This window comes from Diorhabda sublineata, chromosome 5, assembly GCF_026230105.1.
Source record: "Diorhabda sublineata isolate icDioSubl1.1 chromosome 5, icDioSubl1.1, whole genome shotgun sequence".
Classification (NCBI taxonomy): domain Eukaryota; kingdom Metazoa; phylum Arthropoda; class Insecta; order Coleoptera; family Chrysomelidae; genus Diorhabda; species Diorhabda sublineata.
In genome coordinates, this window is record NC_079478.1 from 9988041 (window position 1) to 10003329 (window position 15289).

The following is a 15289-nucleotide window of genomic DNA, read 5'->3' on the forward strand; positions in this document are numbered from 1 at the left end:
CACTTTCATGTACAATTCCAAAAACAATAACAATTTTGAGTTAATTTAGTTTTGCCCAAATGTCTTGCAAATAGTTTTATAGTGAGGTCCAAGTATTCCCAAAACAATTCTCAGTTTCTTCAAAAATACTATCTACGGTTTAACAATCGCTGTGAAAAAATTTTAAGAATACCAGAAACAATTATAAAGTCATGGTCATTATAACTACTTAAATAAAAAATGTGGAACAACAGCTATATCAATAATAGATAAGTAAATGATCCTCAAAAATTCTAGACCTACCTAAATACCAATAATACAACTCCTAGCAAATCGAACAGCTCTGTAAGTTAAAACCTCTGGTTTCAATCGTGATTTCCATTCAGGATATATTACCTCATCTATTTCTAATTTTAACAATAGTGATTCAAATATAAATTGTTTGTCCTCAGCTACTTCCTCTTCACTGAGTCTAGTTAACTAGCTTCAGAAAATTGGTCCTTGTATTGATGATTTACCTGCGAGTCTAGGCGATAGTTTGTGCAAAACCATTAATCTTCATTCATGGTATTCTCATTGAAATTTAGGATTTCAGAAAAACAATCCGATGGTCTACAAATAGAGAGCATTTTACATATATTATCATATTCAAATAAAACAGTCTGGTAGGGAGGTAATTATTTTTTTATTTATTCACTTATACCAATTTAGTTGATTATAAAATATAAGGGAATATTGTTAAATAGATATTGTGTTCATCACTGCATTTAGAGCTCTGCAATTGTAAATGAAAACATATTGTTTTGATGAGGTACTATTATTTTCCTATAAATATATCAAACATAGTGGCGAGGTATAAAAACAAAAAACACCAATATAACTCTGTTCAGAATCAGAGAGCATCCCACAAATTTTAAATTCAATTATATATGATATGATCCGTAACCTACATCGTTATTTTGATTTCATTGAAATTACCTGCATGACTTATTTTGAAGTATATTGAATCAAATTTTTAAACTGAATAACTAGATATTGTTGAATAGTTGTTTTGAATTTATATTTGATTGGTTCAGATAACTATTGAATGAATTTTTTATACAAGCTAGAATTTCATGAATAGCATTCCAATCGGTTAACCTTTCTAGGTTTTATCTAGGAAGGAAAGAAAAGTAAATAAGTTAGAAGAAAATTGCAGCTCTCATAATATTATACAAGATGTATTCAATAGAATTGAGATGAATTTGAAGATACATTAGATTAGATTAGATAAAAACAATAACTATGTATTTCAAAGTTGAATCTTGTGAAAAAATAATATACTGACAAAAACTTGATAGCTATACACTCATTAACTTTTAAAGGGTATCATCAAAGAATATCTCTTCGTCTGTGTCATTTTTTACTCAACAAATAGATTTTATCTTCGTATTTACATTTTTTTTGCTCATTAGGGAATTCTCTTTGAAAACAAAGATACATTTAAGATATTTTGTCTGTTTGAAATACTTTTAGTGGAAAATGTAGTCTCATTAACTCGAATCGTACTTTTCTTATAATACTTAATTCATTCAAAGTAATTTCTTTTTCTTGGTATTTGTAACCGCTTCGAAATTGTATAATTTTTGAATGAGATATAACTTTATTGAAGTATTTCGATTTCCCTATTATTGTTGACAATACCTTTGAATTCCCAATGATCATATTCATTAGACACGATAAATTATGAATTAATCATAGTTACGGCTTCTGAATAAGCGATTGCGACCAACAATATGTGTTGCGATAGCACCGCGTTTTGAAGTTACTGAGAAGTCAGAAAACGACTTAAAATTATAGTGATTAGCTTTGGGACAGCTTTAAGTACAAAAATAACGCTACTTTTTGAAGAGAGAAACTATTATAAATAAACAAATTTGGGGATTTTATGGTATTTTTTTGGTACTTACATTTGGAATACAACTTAAGTTTAATACATGGTTCAAGATACGCGTTTAAATAGAGAATTAAAGAATTACAAAAGTTTTCTTTTCTGAGAGTGTATTTTTGTTATACTTTGAAGTGATTTCGACAAGGCGTATACATTTAAGTCACAATATTAGATGATGCGACGTATGAAAAATAACGATACATATATCCATATTTGACAATCACGTTTCTAAAAAATCAAACAGTAGATCAAATTTGACATTTTTGATGAAACCTCTAGAAAAAGAAGAATTAGATCATTGAAATTTCGAATTCTGCTAGATGAGCATAAGTACATTTGAGAAAGATTTTCTACATCAAGATTATTCCTGCAGTGGATCATGTAGCTGACTAAGTAACTAACTAAAAATCGAGGCAAATATTTTTGATCAAAAAAATATTTGCCTCAATTTTCACTAAACGTTGAAACTGTATCTCCTAAACTTTTGAAAAATTTTTCAGTTTGGTTCATTGCTTAGAGTTCAAACAAAGTTTATTTTCTATCAATACTAATATTGTTTTAAGTGATTAGTCACCTCACGTGTTTTAAATAATACTCTCATAGTGTGATAATTCATACACATTTTCATTTGCATATTAAATATGCATTCAAGTGAGGAGATTATTCGGTTTGATATTTTTATTATTCACAACATAAAACTGGAACAAAACGAAATAAGACAGTTTATTCAATTTCCATTCTTAATAGCCTAGCCCTCTTTGCTTAACGTTTTCATTTTTATCATTTAATTAAAGGAACTTCACTGGATATTTTAGAAAGCCAGGGAATTATATTATTTTACAAATACGTTTGAGAATTATGCAGTGAGGGTCAAAAATTGCAAATGTACAAATGAACATCATCAATTGTTTTCGTTCGAAAATAATAAATATTTTATTAAATGAAATTTATGTTCAAACAAAATTGAGAAATGTTGGTGCTAATTAAAAAGTGACGAAATAAAGGTTTTGGATTAAAATTTTGACCACACTGTACATATCTGTTATTTCAAAATCATTGTCTTATGTAACCGAACCTGTGACTGGGTGCGTTAATCTGATGTAAGTGGACTCCCCAAAATTCTCTCTAACGTAGTTATGGATCTAAATTGGCATAGTAAGCACCTGCGACAGTAGCTTCTTTCAGCTGATAATCAACCCAAGATATGATTACTAAAATCTTTCCTGTTATAGGTTGCATCTCGAATTTTATGGGTGGTGATTGATCTCGAAGTTGTCTGTGTATACTTTGAAAATTGGTTTCAGCATCATAATTATAGATATATGAGTCATCCTCAATTGATAATTTTGTCTTAAATTTTCCTCTGTCCCAATTATACTGTTTTCAATTCAACTGCAAATACAATTTTGAGTCTTGTTGCGTACCTTTGTTAATATTCGTGCAAACAATTTTTCTTAATGAGTTTCGTTGTACGTATGTGCCATATGGTACGAAAAACTAATCTCTTCAACTAACTTCGTTGAGAAACATTGGAGCACAATTATAAGAAGTTCAAAACGACAAAAATTGATTTTTTTTGGAGACTACACATTAAAGAATAAATTTATCTGAAATTCAATTAGCCACTAGTTTTTTACTATTTTTTACTAAATTTTCACCAGTATTCTCAAGGACAAACGGGAAACACAAATTAAGAATGCTGAAGAACAACAGGGCTTTACAAAGGGACGGTCAATAACAGACGCAGTGTTCATAATAAAATAAATAAAAGAAAAGGCTACAGAGTACAATATGCCAGCGTATATCTGCTTCATTGACCTAACAAAGGCGTTTGATAGGGTCCGATTGGGAGACATTTTGCATATATTGATGGAAAATAAGACACCAGCAAACATAATGAAGATAATCCATAACCTAAATAACAATAACGTAACAAAGGTCAAGGTAGGAGATCAATTCCTTGAAAATATCCCAACAACGGGAGGAATTAGACAGGGTGACAGTCTAAGTCCCTTTTTGTTCAATCTCCTCATGGATAAAATTATAAACAAAGTAACATGTCTCAGCCTCAGATACAGAATGAGCAACACAAGAGTTGGTTTGGTGTGTTACGCCGATGATGCAGCAATCATCGCCGAATCAGAAAACGACCTACAGAGACAACTCTTCCAGTTCTTCTTGGTAAGCCGCCAACTCAATATGAACATTTCTATCAGCAAAACCAAATGTATGACAATCGCTAAGGATCCGCTCAGATGTAAGCTTGTGGTGGAGGACAATCCCATAGAACGAATTATGCATTTCAGATATCTAGGCATAGACGGCATATCAAGTACCCACGACCCAGTTAAAGACCTAAGAAGCCAGATTAACAAAACATCCGCACTATCACGATGCCTACGAGATAATCTGGTCCAACCCGTACATGCGTAAATATAGCAAAACTAGAATCTACAAGACTTGTATCAGACCCATCATAACGTACGGCACGGAAGTCCGCGAGGACACCAACAAGACGAAACAAATACTGAGGGTGGCCGAGATGAAAACACTGAGATCAATAATGTGGTAAACAAGAAGAGACAGAGTAAGAAATCCAGATGTCAAAGAGCAATACGGGATACAAGACATTGTGAGATGGGGAAGACAACGTAAGAGGCAGTGGTACAACCATGTAAGACGGATGGAAGAGAACAGACTCGCGAGAATAGTACTAGAAAACAACCCGCCCGGCTCAAGGCCTCCCGGTAGACCACCTAAAAGGTGGAAAGATAGTTGGCAATCCACCTCTCAGGAAAAGATGCAGAGGCAGCTTCAGAATTAACAGATTGACAGATATTCAAAAAGTAGAAGAAGAAGAAGAATTTCTAATCTTTATCGTTTTGAGAAGTAAAAAACTATTATTGTTTTTGCCGTTAATTAAAAAGTTTAATCAGTATGGTATAGTTATATTTTGAAAAGACATTCAAGGATAGACAATAATTCTATGATTCAAATAAAGTTAAATTAAAAAAAGTAAGTATAATTTTATATAAACCTCAAGAACTTTGAATTCCTCAGAACCACTCACACTAACTGTGCCCAAACGTTTCCTTTAAAGCTACCTTTTCGTATGAAAATGTAGAAAAACTAATTATAGCCCCAAGCCAAGCTAACAGATACAAATTGGTAGTTTAAATGTTAGCTCCAGAGTTTACGGTAATAAAAACGATGTTAAAGCGCGGGTTAGATACACACGAGATTTATAAATATTCCAAAATGCCATTATGTGGTAAATCAGAGGAGCGGAAAGATTTAAAGTGGAAATTTAACAGGAACTCGTCTGCACAATTAACATTTACTGCTGATTCATCTCTCAAACTTATTTGCTATAACTGCAATTTATCAATTCTTGTTTTATCACGAAAATTCAATTATTATTATAGAATTGATTTAGAGATTCAATAAATTATTTATATCCCACAATTAATTTTTGTGCTTACTATTCAGCACATTGCTTTCGTATTTTATTTGGAATTAATGTAGGATTCACAATATGTAGAACTACTAGAAAAATATACATTGAATTTTGATAAAATTCAGTTGTGCAAGATATCGATATCCTTATATGATATTGTTTGGGTCAATATAAACCCACTAGTGACGTTCCAAATGACACTATAGAATAACAACGACACCTCTTTTAAAAAGTATTGTTTATGTTATGTTGTGTTAATTTGTCGTCCTTTTCCCTTGTGTTATAAGACTAATGTTATGGAGACGATTGAATAACTTGGCTGGAGCAGGCTTCTGCGGAAACTCTTCAAAATAAATAAATTTTTCTTGCTTGAGGAAAGGGCTACATACCATCTTCACAATAACACACGCGCGTTCTGATAACCAAGTTATAGTCTTCAGACATTGAAAGTAAACGCACGTAGACAGTGTAATTGTGAGTGGTAGAGTAAACAGTGTGTTTAGTAGGCCTAGAACCGATCTTGATGTAGCTAAATATTTAGCTTTTACATGTTTGAGTAGTATGCTAGCAAAACAATCTGAATGGATGGGAACACCTGGCATCAAAGAAGTTATGCTAAACAAATATAGGACTTCTACCTTCATTACTAATCAATTGTTCCACTTAAACAGAAGTGAAATGTGACAGGAGCTATAGAAATAATGAAGAACTGAGGATTGAGAATGAGCTAACCACCTCATCGGTTATTAACCAGCAGTTAGACGTACGAGATTCAAGCACATAAGTAAATCTTAAAGTTTTGCCAAGTGACGATAAAAAGTCCAAGGACATTGGAACTGACTTAATAATGAACTAGAAATTAATACGATAATGTTAATACGCTTAACACCTAATATTTTCCCAATGTCATTGATTAATTATTGTAAGGCAGTAATCCATTCTGTATAGTCAGTTCCAATATCTGAGATTAATTTTCCAACTTCACCTATAAAATCATATGTTCAAAACCGATTATACTTATGTATTTATGTATGGATTTGGGGTCTCATATACACTGCAAACTAAAGGATCTATTGTGTCCCCCTTTCTTACTGTGACACTGGATAATCTGCTGTTCACATTTGGTCCATCAATCCCACACCTTTTAAAATGTCTAGAATGTGGGATGGCTTTAATATTCGTCATCTAGTCCAAAGCACTCCAAGGTGTAGTACTCTGAAGTTTCAAGTGTTTCACAATTCGAGAGAATGTGGATAGAGGTTTCGTCCACTGTGCAACAATATCTGCATGCGGCATTATCTGCTAGACCTAGCGTCTTCAGGTGTTTGTTGAGATGACAGTGCCCCGATAGAACTCCTGTTAGTATTCTTAGATAGTTCTTACTTATATTGTGAGTTGAGAGTCTTTTCTTGTCTCGGCCCCTGTAGGTTGTCCCAATAATTGATTATACTTATGATAAAACTCATAGGAACAAAAATATATGTATTTTTTGTTAGATTCTCATTTGTAGGTTATCTTTTATATATCATATATTCTAAATAAATTATTCCAAAGTACGTAGCTCAGTAAAGAAAGTATTCTCTGCTGCCTTTTGAACCATACAACTTGACCCTTCCAATAAAACTTTAATTTGATCCGAAACAACTTAAACATGCATTTTCTTTGTAAAATATATAACATAAATAAATAAAATACGTTCTTAGGTATTCACAGATGCGGTCAAAGGCAAAGTTAAACATAAGGATTGACGAAAATGTCTTTTAAAATGATTAATTAAACAAAAACTTGACGTTTTATCATTGCTTTATCAGTTAATCTTCTCGAGTAATGAATTTATGTAATAAATTTAACTTTCTATTTATTTGTTTAGTTTTGTCTGGACTATATATTGAGGATCCCTTGATAATCTGATTAGTTTATGTGTTTCTTAGTTGATAAGTTTTCAAATTTGAAACAAGTTGTTATTAATAGCTACGACCGCTTAGTCATTAGCACTTGTTATTAATCCATATCATAAAAATTACTTAGTTTAAAGAAAACACTAGGCTAATTCTCTTCCTTTTATCTCTTCTTAGTCGAACTTGGATTGTGTGGTCTAAGTGAAATCAAAATTTATATCAACAATTCTACAATCAAGAGCTTTCCATTAGTTAATAGATTAGCTAGATAGTAATTATAGCTGAAGTATTGTTTCGGTACGAGAGTTGATTTTAAATAATCATAAAATAGGTTACCATTAAATTCTATGTATTCTAAGTATTCAATGATTTTTAGTTCTACTTAATAATACCATATACTGGAACAAGGGTCCCCACTATTTGTGGTAAGTCGACTATTTCATCTGTGCTACTGATTAATTGTGAATTAAATATGTAAAACCGTCAATTGTTTCTGTATATCTACTACACGGCCCATTCTAGCGGACTAAATCGGACAATTAAAATTCTAAACAAGTCAAACGTATAATTACACAGATAACATTGAGAGGTAATGTTTTTAATTAAACTTTGTTTTCACTAAATCCGTTTAAATCATTGCCAATTGTGCTCTAATTATTTTCACTATCTCCCAAAGTGGTTGATACGGGTGAAATGATTAACATACTGAAGGTATGATATCCCTTAGTGATAGTGATCAAAAATCTAATTTTTTTCGACGTAGCTGACTGCCACGGTTGCAATACACCTTTATATATATGCCAGCATGATTATGAGCGGTTTCTTAGTGGAATTTAGTCAAAATTAAGCCCCAAAGCTCAGAAATATATTAGAGTCAGTAGACTTTCGTGGTTATTTTTGCCACAATCCCACTATGAAAATTTAGTTTAATATTACAGTTAGGATTAAAGTTTTGGTGACATTTTTTGTTCATAAACGAGTCAAGTTTATGTCAAATTTCTTAATGCTTATAGTAAAAATGAGTAATTCCAGTTTAGGTCCAGCTTGTATACATATACAGGGTGCGGCAGCATAACTTCCTTTTTTCAAAAGTTAATAAAACTTATTGTATGAATCAGAAAATTTTTATTCGTTTTTTATAATACAGGCACATACATAAAGTTTTGTTTTACTGAGTTTTGAAGATCAAATCAGTTAGGTGACGTCCCCCATTCTCCATATACTGCGTAAACCGATTTCTGGCGTTTGTCATGACTCTTGCCAGCATAGCAGGCGTTATGTTGGCAATTTCTTCCTGGATGTTCGTCTTCAAATCTTGTAGGGTCCTTGGACGGTTCACATACACACGGGATTTCAAAAAACCCCATAGGAAATAATCACAAGGGGTCAAATCGGGAGAGCGGGCTGGCCACTCCAAATCGCCCCTAATTGAGATAAGGCGCTCTGGGAAGTGTTCCCTCAAAACAGCCATCGATGTTCTTGAAGTGTGTGCCGTTGCTCCGTCTTGTTGGAACCAAGTGTCCCCTAAGTCCAACTCATCTAGCCGTGGGAAAAAAAATTCCTGTAACATGTTTACATACCGGTGCGAATTCACTGTCACTGTGACTTCATTTTCCTCAAAGAACCAGGGACCAATAATTCCACGTGAGTAAATTGCACACCACACTGTGACTTTAGGTGAATGCAAAGGCCGTTGATGCAATTGTCGAGGATTGGTATCAGCCCAGTAGCGCATGTTTTGTTTGTTTACGGATCCACACAAATGAAAATGGGCTTCATCACTAAAAAAAACAATAGCGTCCTCAGGAACGACTTCCAGAAAAACCTCACACGCGTTCCTCCGAGAATTGAAGTCACGTTCAGAAAGTTCCTACACAATTGCCATCTTGTATGGATGAAAATGAAGATCATCATGAAGTATTCTCCTCACAGAACGATCGGAAAGTCCAAGGGCAGACGCATGTTTGCGCGCAGAACGCCGTGGTGATCGCAACACTGAAGTTCTAACTAACTCAATGTTCTCCGGTGATCTAATGGGCCGAGGGACTCCAGTTCTTCGTCTTGTCATACTTGCAGTTTGTCTGAACGTAGTGATCCACGTAACAATTGATTTCCGGTCCGGGACAGGGGCCAAGGGGGCTAAATTAAAGCGATTCCGAAAGGCGCGCTGGGTTGCGATCACAGAACATCCGCTCGAAAAGTAAACCTCAACGGCAAACGCACGCTCCTCACTGTTCCAACGCATGATGGCGACTGAACTGTGCCGGGACAAAACTTTATAGTCCCCCCTCTCGAACGAGACCACTAGCACTCCGTTACGACATCTACCGACTAAATGGCGAACTTTTTAAAAAAGGAAGTTATGCTGCCGCACCCTGTACAAAAAATAATTAAATGACGACATATTGTTTTATATACAGAGCTTTTTGAAAAAATTATATGTTTGTTATAAAATGTTATTCAACACTGTACAAATCGAGATGGCTTTAAACTGACAGACTGGCAACATATGTTCACGACTTCCATTAGCAGAAATTCATTAGCAGATTGGCATGGCAATTGACATGTGAATTGGTATGTCGTTATCGTCCATTGACGAGTATGGACGGTTTTTTGATTGACGGCGTGTTCGTTTGTGGACTCGAGTTCCCAGATATCGAAAAGCATTGCAAGAAATTCATCTTGAGCAGGCATTAATTTTAATGGAGATACAGAAGTGTTTATGCTTTATGGAAACATGACTTACGTAAAAATTCAAAAAAATAAAAATCATATTCTGTGTGTCGCAAATTTTCAATTGTTAATGAAATGCTAGTCTATTTTTAATTTTTAATTTGATACGTATAACAAAATTGAATGTATGGTAATTATTAGTACATATAGCAATTAAATTATTAATTTCAGAAAAAATATATTTTTCATTTGTTGGAAAATGACTAACCCTTTAATACATATAATCCACTTCAATATTTATGAACATATTTCGGGATTCGACACTAAAACTCTTTCACAGATATATGTAAAGTACCTATTATTGTGATAAATAACCTTCCAAGCCATGGAAAACAAGAAGCTTCTTTCATCCTCCTTCACAACTTAAAAATGTAGTTACATCTGGCTAAGAGAGGACCAGCAGGTAAAGGAATAAGAAGTTTTAGGGAAAATATAAGATTCCAACTACTGATCGATAATTCCGATGAAATGAACGTCATATTGTAGACTGAGAAGTATTATGAATATTAATTAACTTGAGTAAATATTTAAGAAAACTAGAAGGGATACAACACTAACAACAAACTTGACAGCATACTTAACAGAAATGTGTCAAAAAAATATATAAAATATGTATTTTTCATGTAATTCGAGCTTTTCATAAATCTTCAACTATAATAATATGTATTGGTGTTTTTCAATACTGATTACTCCCTTTTTTGTTTCCCACCTCAGATACTTAAAAAATTAAAAAGAACTTTTATTTGCAAAATCAAACTATTTACAATAAGTCTGTGTTTTGCATAGTTCATAAGATATGAGTATTTAAATGTAATAAATATTCATTAATTTTTTTCAATTTCATTACCAAGCGAAATTCGAAAAAATGCTAATCAACCTTTTTGTAGAGAATTCATTTTCCTGCCAAAAACAGTGGGACAACTTTTTTATGTCTCTCACATTCGCAGAGTTATTTTCAAATAAAATTGTTTTTTCACATTTTAGCGTATGAGTATTGAAATACAGGGTGACGCTATAGTATAGGTTAAAAAAATAATTACATAAGGTATTTTTGAAAGAGAAGATTAGGTGGTAATTAAATGAAGTTTATTTTTTAAAAATAGCATCAACTGAATGACGGCCCTCTCGAAGACGGCACTCCTCTAAACTCGAACGCAGATTTGTGAAAACTCTTGTCAATAAATCTGGAGTGATTGCTGCCACTTCCTGGCTGGATATTTTCCTTCAACTGACTGATATCCCTCGGATTATTCATGTAGATTTTATGTTTGAGGTGTCTCCATAAAAAAAAACAAGAAGTATCAAGTCAGGGCTACGTGGGGGCCAAGAGATATTACTTCTAACATCGCAACATAGCGGTCGATGTTTCGTCCTCGTGAATCTTCAAAGAAGAAAGGGCCAATAATTCCTTCGCTTGAGATTGCTGCCCATACCGTTACTTTCGAACTATGTAGTGGTTTTTGATGTTTCATTTTTGGATTTTTCGCTCCAATAAAGACAATTTCCCCGGTTTACTAACCCATTTAAATGAAAGTGAGCCTCATCTGAAAAAAGGGCGTTGACAAAAGTGAAAAGTCGACTAAGCATTTCTTAACAAATGCCAACCATGCTCCAAAGTCGGTATCTTTTTATTTCTATTTTAACTGGAGCTATATGCAGTTTATTATTCAACTTCCAAATTCGCTGTAAACTTCGCCTCGACTAGTTCAAAGCCGCCGATCGCTTCCGAGTAGACACATGCGTATTTTCTCGTACTGAGTCCTTCACCCTTTCAATATTGTTTGTGGACTTAGACGTTCTTAGACGACCTTTTACTAGTGGTTTGAAGGTGGGACCCATATTTCAATTAAATTTGCACTAGCAGAATTATTAGTGTGTCTTAATCCACATTTTGAACGAAATAGTCGTGTTGTCAAGATGTATGAACGACCGTTCTCGTAAAATATGCGAACACAAAAAGCGCGACGCTTTCTGTCAAAGTGACTCATGGCTATTAAAACTCCTTGAGTGCAACTATCCAACTACGCTAGGCGCCCCCCGCCCACGCACCATTTACCTCTCGAAAAAAGATTATGCAATATGCAAAAAGATAATGCAATATACATGATCTATTGCGCCAACCGCCAACTTCAACGGTCAATGTACGTCTGTACAAACCTACTAAATAAAAAAGCTGTATAATTATTCACATTTACAGTATTCATTACGTGAATTATTATGCGATAGAAATCGTAAAGGGCGCCGATAGAGATGTCTATCTCGATTTGCCAAGTAGTTAGAAACGCAATCTTGTTCTGCCAAATATCATATCATATATAATAAAATATATATAAAAAGTTCATGGTCTCTGGAACATGCAGGGGATGTTGTGATACCGTCTTTGAACCTTCTAATCGATCTACCAATTTTATACTGATGATTATCAGATGCCACGTAGATAACATCGAAAGAACAGTCTCTCAAAAAAAAGGCCTTGATTAAATTATCACTTAAAAATGTCAAAGGCCTACTATTACTTTGGGGATGTATCGATAGGGCTACTTCAACAACTTTATTGAATAATGCATGTTTTGGCAGTATACGTGTTAGAGGAAAGACTACTCGTTCTTAATATAAACGTCATAGTGTCAAAATCGTAATATCACAATTTTTAGAATGTGATATCAATTATACAGTAGATTTTTAATTGGCTTCATTTGACGGCTCCGTTTTAGTAATTTTGTGATATCACTGGGACACTATAGTGAAATTGAAAGTAAATTAAATTTTGAAAAATTCACTAGTCATTACATTATGAGTCTCTTTCTCTCTAATTGGTCCATTTCAATTATAATTTCTTCCAATGAAGAAGAATCTCTTATAAAAGAAAAGTTGAGAAAGTGTCCAGCTGTATGTGATAAATAACTGTTCAAAAAAAGACATATAAAAAGAGCATACATTCAATGGAAGTTTTAGATATTTAAATGAAAAATCTAATTTGTTAAAACGAGATCTCAGAATTTATGAAATTTTTATTAACAAGAATATTAATTGAATTTTGAATAACTGAAATTTTCAGTGTATTATTGGAAAAATGAGTTGGTGACATTGAAGTGTTTAGGAGAAATTGCATACAAACAAGTATGATCATATTTTTGCATTCATAATAAACAGAAGAAATACGTACAAATATTTTGTTTATCTATTATTTCGAAACACTTGTGATTGACGCAAAGTAAATTGGATTTATTTTCTGTCATTTCACTACAAAATAAAGTATATTATGCAAAAAAGGTTCATCAAGGTCGTAGGAAAAATATTACTTATTATTTTCCGTCTTCGGGGTGTTTAAAAAAATTGTTTCCGTCTTAAGGATAAATGAATAATGATTCAGGTATGCACCGAGAAAAATTTTCATAACACCATCCGTATTCAAGATAAAGGGCGTTGAAGAGAAATATATGTACACATTTTGTGATTTCGTTTAAACTACTATGAACATCTTATTGAAATTTTATTCGGAAGTTAATGTTGAAATTCGGTAAACGTAGTTTCATTATCCGCTTTCGTAGGCAGCGTAATGAAAAAAATTCTCTCTTGAACCTTGAACTTGTATCGGTTATTCATTCTGTCTACTCGACGGGCGCCTGATATCATGACACAGACAACTGTCGGAAGCACGAACATGCTCAGATTTAATCTGTTCTTATTAACGGTGCCGGACTTGTTCCGATTTTTCATGAACGTTGCCTCAATTAAGCGAACCTCTTAATTACAAAGAAACCTGTTCCTTTCATTTACTTGTGCAATTATTTAAACAATGTTTGATAATTGACTCTTTCTTGAATATAATCGTACCTCACATTATCCATGATTACCATTCCAAATATTCTCTATGTACGTCTTGCAGTTCTCTTCGAATTTGTGGGTATGAAGTGATATCGCAGCATATGTATAAATTAATTCGTTTCAATATTTTTTTTTTATTTTCCAACATATCTTCTTTACACTTAGTCACGCGATGTTTTAAGCTTTTGAAAGTTCACTTCTTTTTTATCAAAATACTCATACGATAACGTCTTCGTCTAATGAAAGAATCTCGAGCTAGCTTTAAGTACGATTCGTGAATTTTAGCTGTGGTAAAGGTGAGGCAAGGGTGAGAATGTGAGTACTGATGATGAAAATAAAATTCATGCGTATTACTCTTCTTTTTTTATTTTCTTTTAAGGTAATGGATGAACACAATCCTATGACTATGCCAAAATAACTGCCTCACTTTCTTGGCTGATAAAATCGTCTTTACCTTTTCGGAGCAGATTTGCCCTTTGCCATACATTGTCTTGACTGTTTTTTGTGTTCTTTCGACATGCTGATAGCTTCTTCTCTCTCTATCCTTCCTTCGACGGTCATCCATGAAATATACCTAGTTTATGAAAAACTGAAAAATACACTAAAATCGTTATCTATGAGGATGTATTGATATTTAGTTAGCCTAGAACAGTTCCATGCATAAGCAAGAAATTGCGTTACCATAGCAACGAACAATAACTTATTAGAGGTGTCAGTGTAAAGTTTGACGTCAAAAAAGTAAACCAGAGTTACGCAATAAATTAAAAGAAAAAAGATGTCCACGAAATTGTGAAAATCTAAAAATTGGAGTATCGACAATCATCAAGTACCTGTATTTAAACAGATTAAGAGGTAAATAGATTTACAAATATATGCTAAATACCCTTTGTGATCAATGTCCTCCATATGCGACCGAGAAAAATTGATAGGGAAGGCCACTTTCTGTGTCAGTCTCCGAAAATATCGATGCGTTCATAACATGATTTTATCAGACCGTCGAATTGGGTTAAAACGGATATCTGAAGCACTCAATATTTCATACGAACGCGTTCATCATATAGTTCACGTCAATTTGAACATGAGAAAAATTGCTGCAAAATGGATCCCCAAATGTTTGAATGTTAACAAAAAGCGTGCAAGGGTAGAAGCATCGCGTTCGATCTGTGCTCGATTTGGAAACGATGTAGACTTCTTAAAGTTCTTAAACCGAATTGTTACTATGGATGAGACTTGGTCCTTTTCTACGATCCAGAAACAAAGCAACAAACAATGGAATGGCGACACTCTGGTTCTCCAAGACCTAAGAAGTTTCGTTTTCAAAAATCTGCTGGAAAAGTTCTTGGTTCAGTTCTTTGGGATTGCCATTGATTTTTTGGATAAGGGTAGAACAAACAATAACTGGATATTACTATTCGACATTACTGACCAATCTACGGGAAAAAAATAAAAAGAATAGAAAGCGGA

At 33.5% G+C, this 15289-nt stretch overlaps 2 protein-coding genes across 2 annotated transcripts in view; both read left to right on the plus strand.

Annotated features, from left to right (window-relative positions):
- Nucleotides 1–15289, plus strand: part of LOC130443929 (neuropeptide CCHamide-1 receptor) — a 123724-nt gene that overhangs the window by 36434 nt on the left and 72001 nt on the right. The gene's annotated exons all lie outside the window — the stretch shown is intronic.
- Nucleotides 3989–4733, plus strand: LOC130444396 (uncharacterized). Its single transcript, XM_056779499.1, has 2 exons — nucleotides 3989–4338; nucleotides 4490–4733. The coding sequence occupies exons 1-2, from the start codon at nucleotides 3989–3991 to the stop codon at nucleotides 4731–4733; spliced, it is 594 nt and encodes a 197-aa protein (XP_056635477.1).

Excerpts from the sequence above, each read along its gene's own strand:
- LOC130444396 (XM_056779499.1), top strand. The coding sequence starts at position 3,989 with ATGAGCAACACAAGAGTTGGTTTGGTGTGTTACGCCGATGATGCAGCA. Across the intron at positions 4,339-4,489 it reads CTGGTCCAACCCGTACATGC|AGACAGAGTAAGAAATCCAG; the intron begins GTAAATATAGCA and ends GTAAACAAGAAG.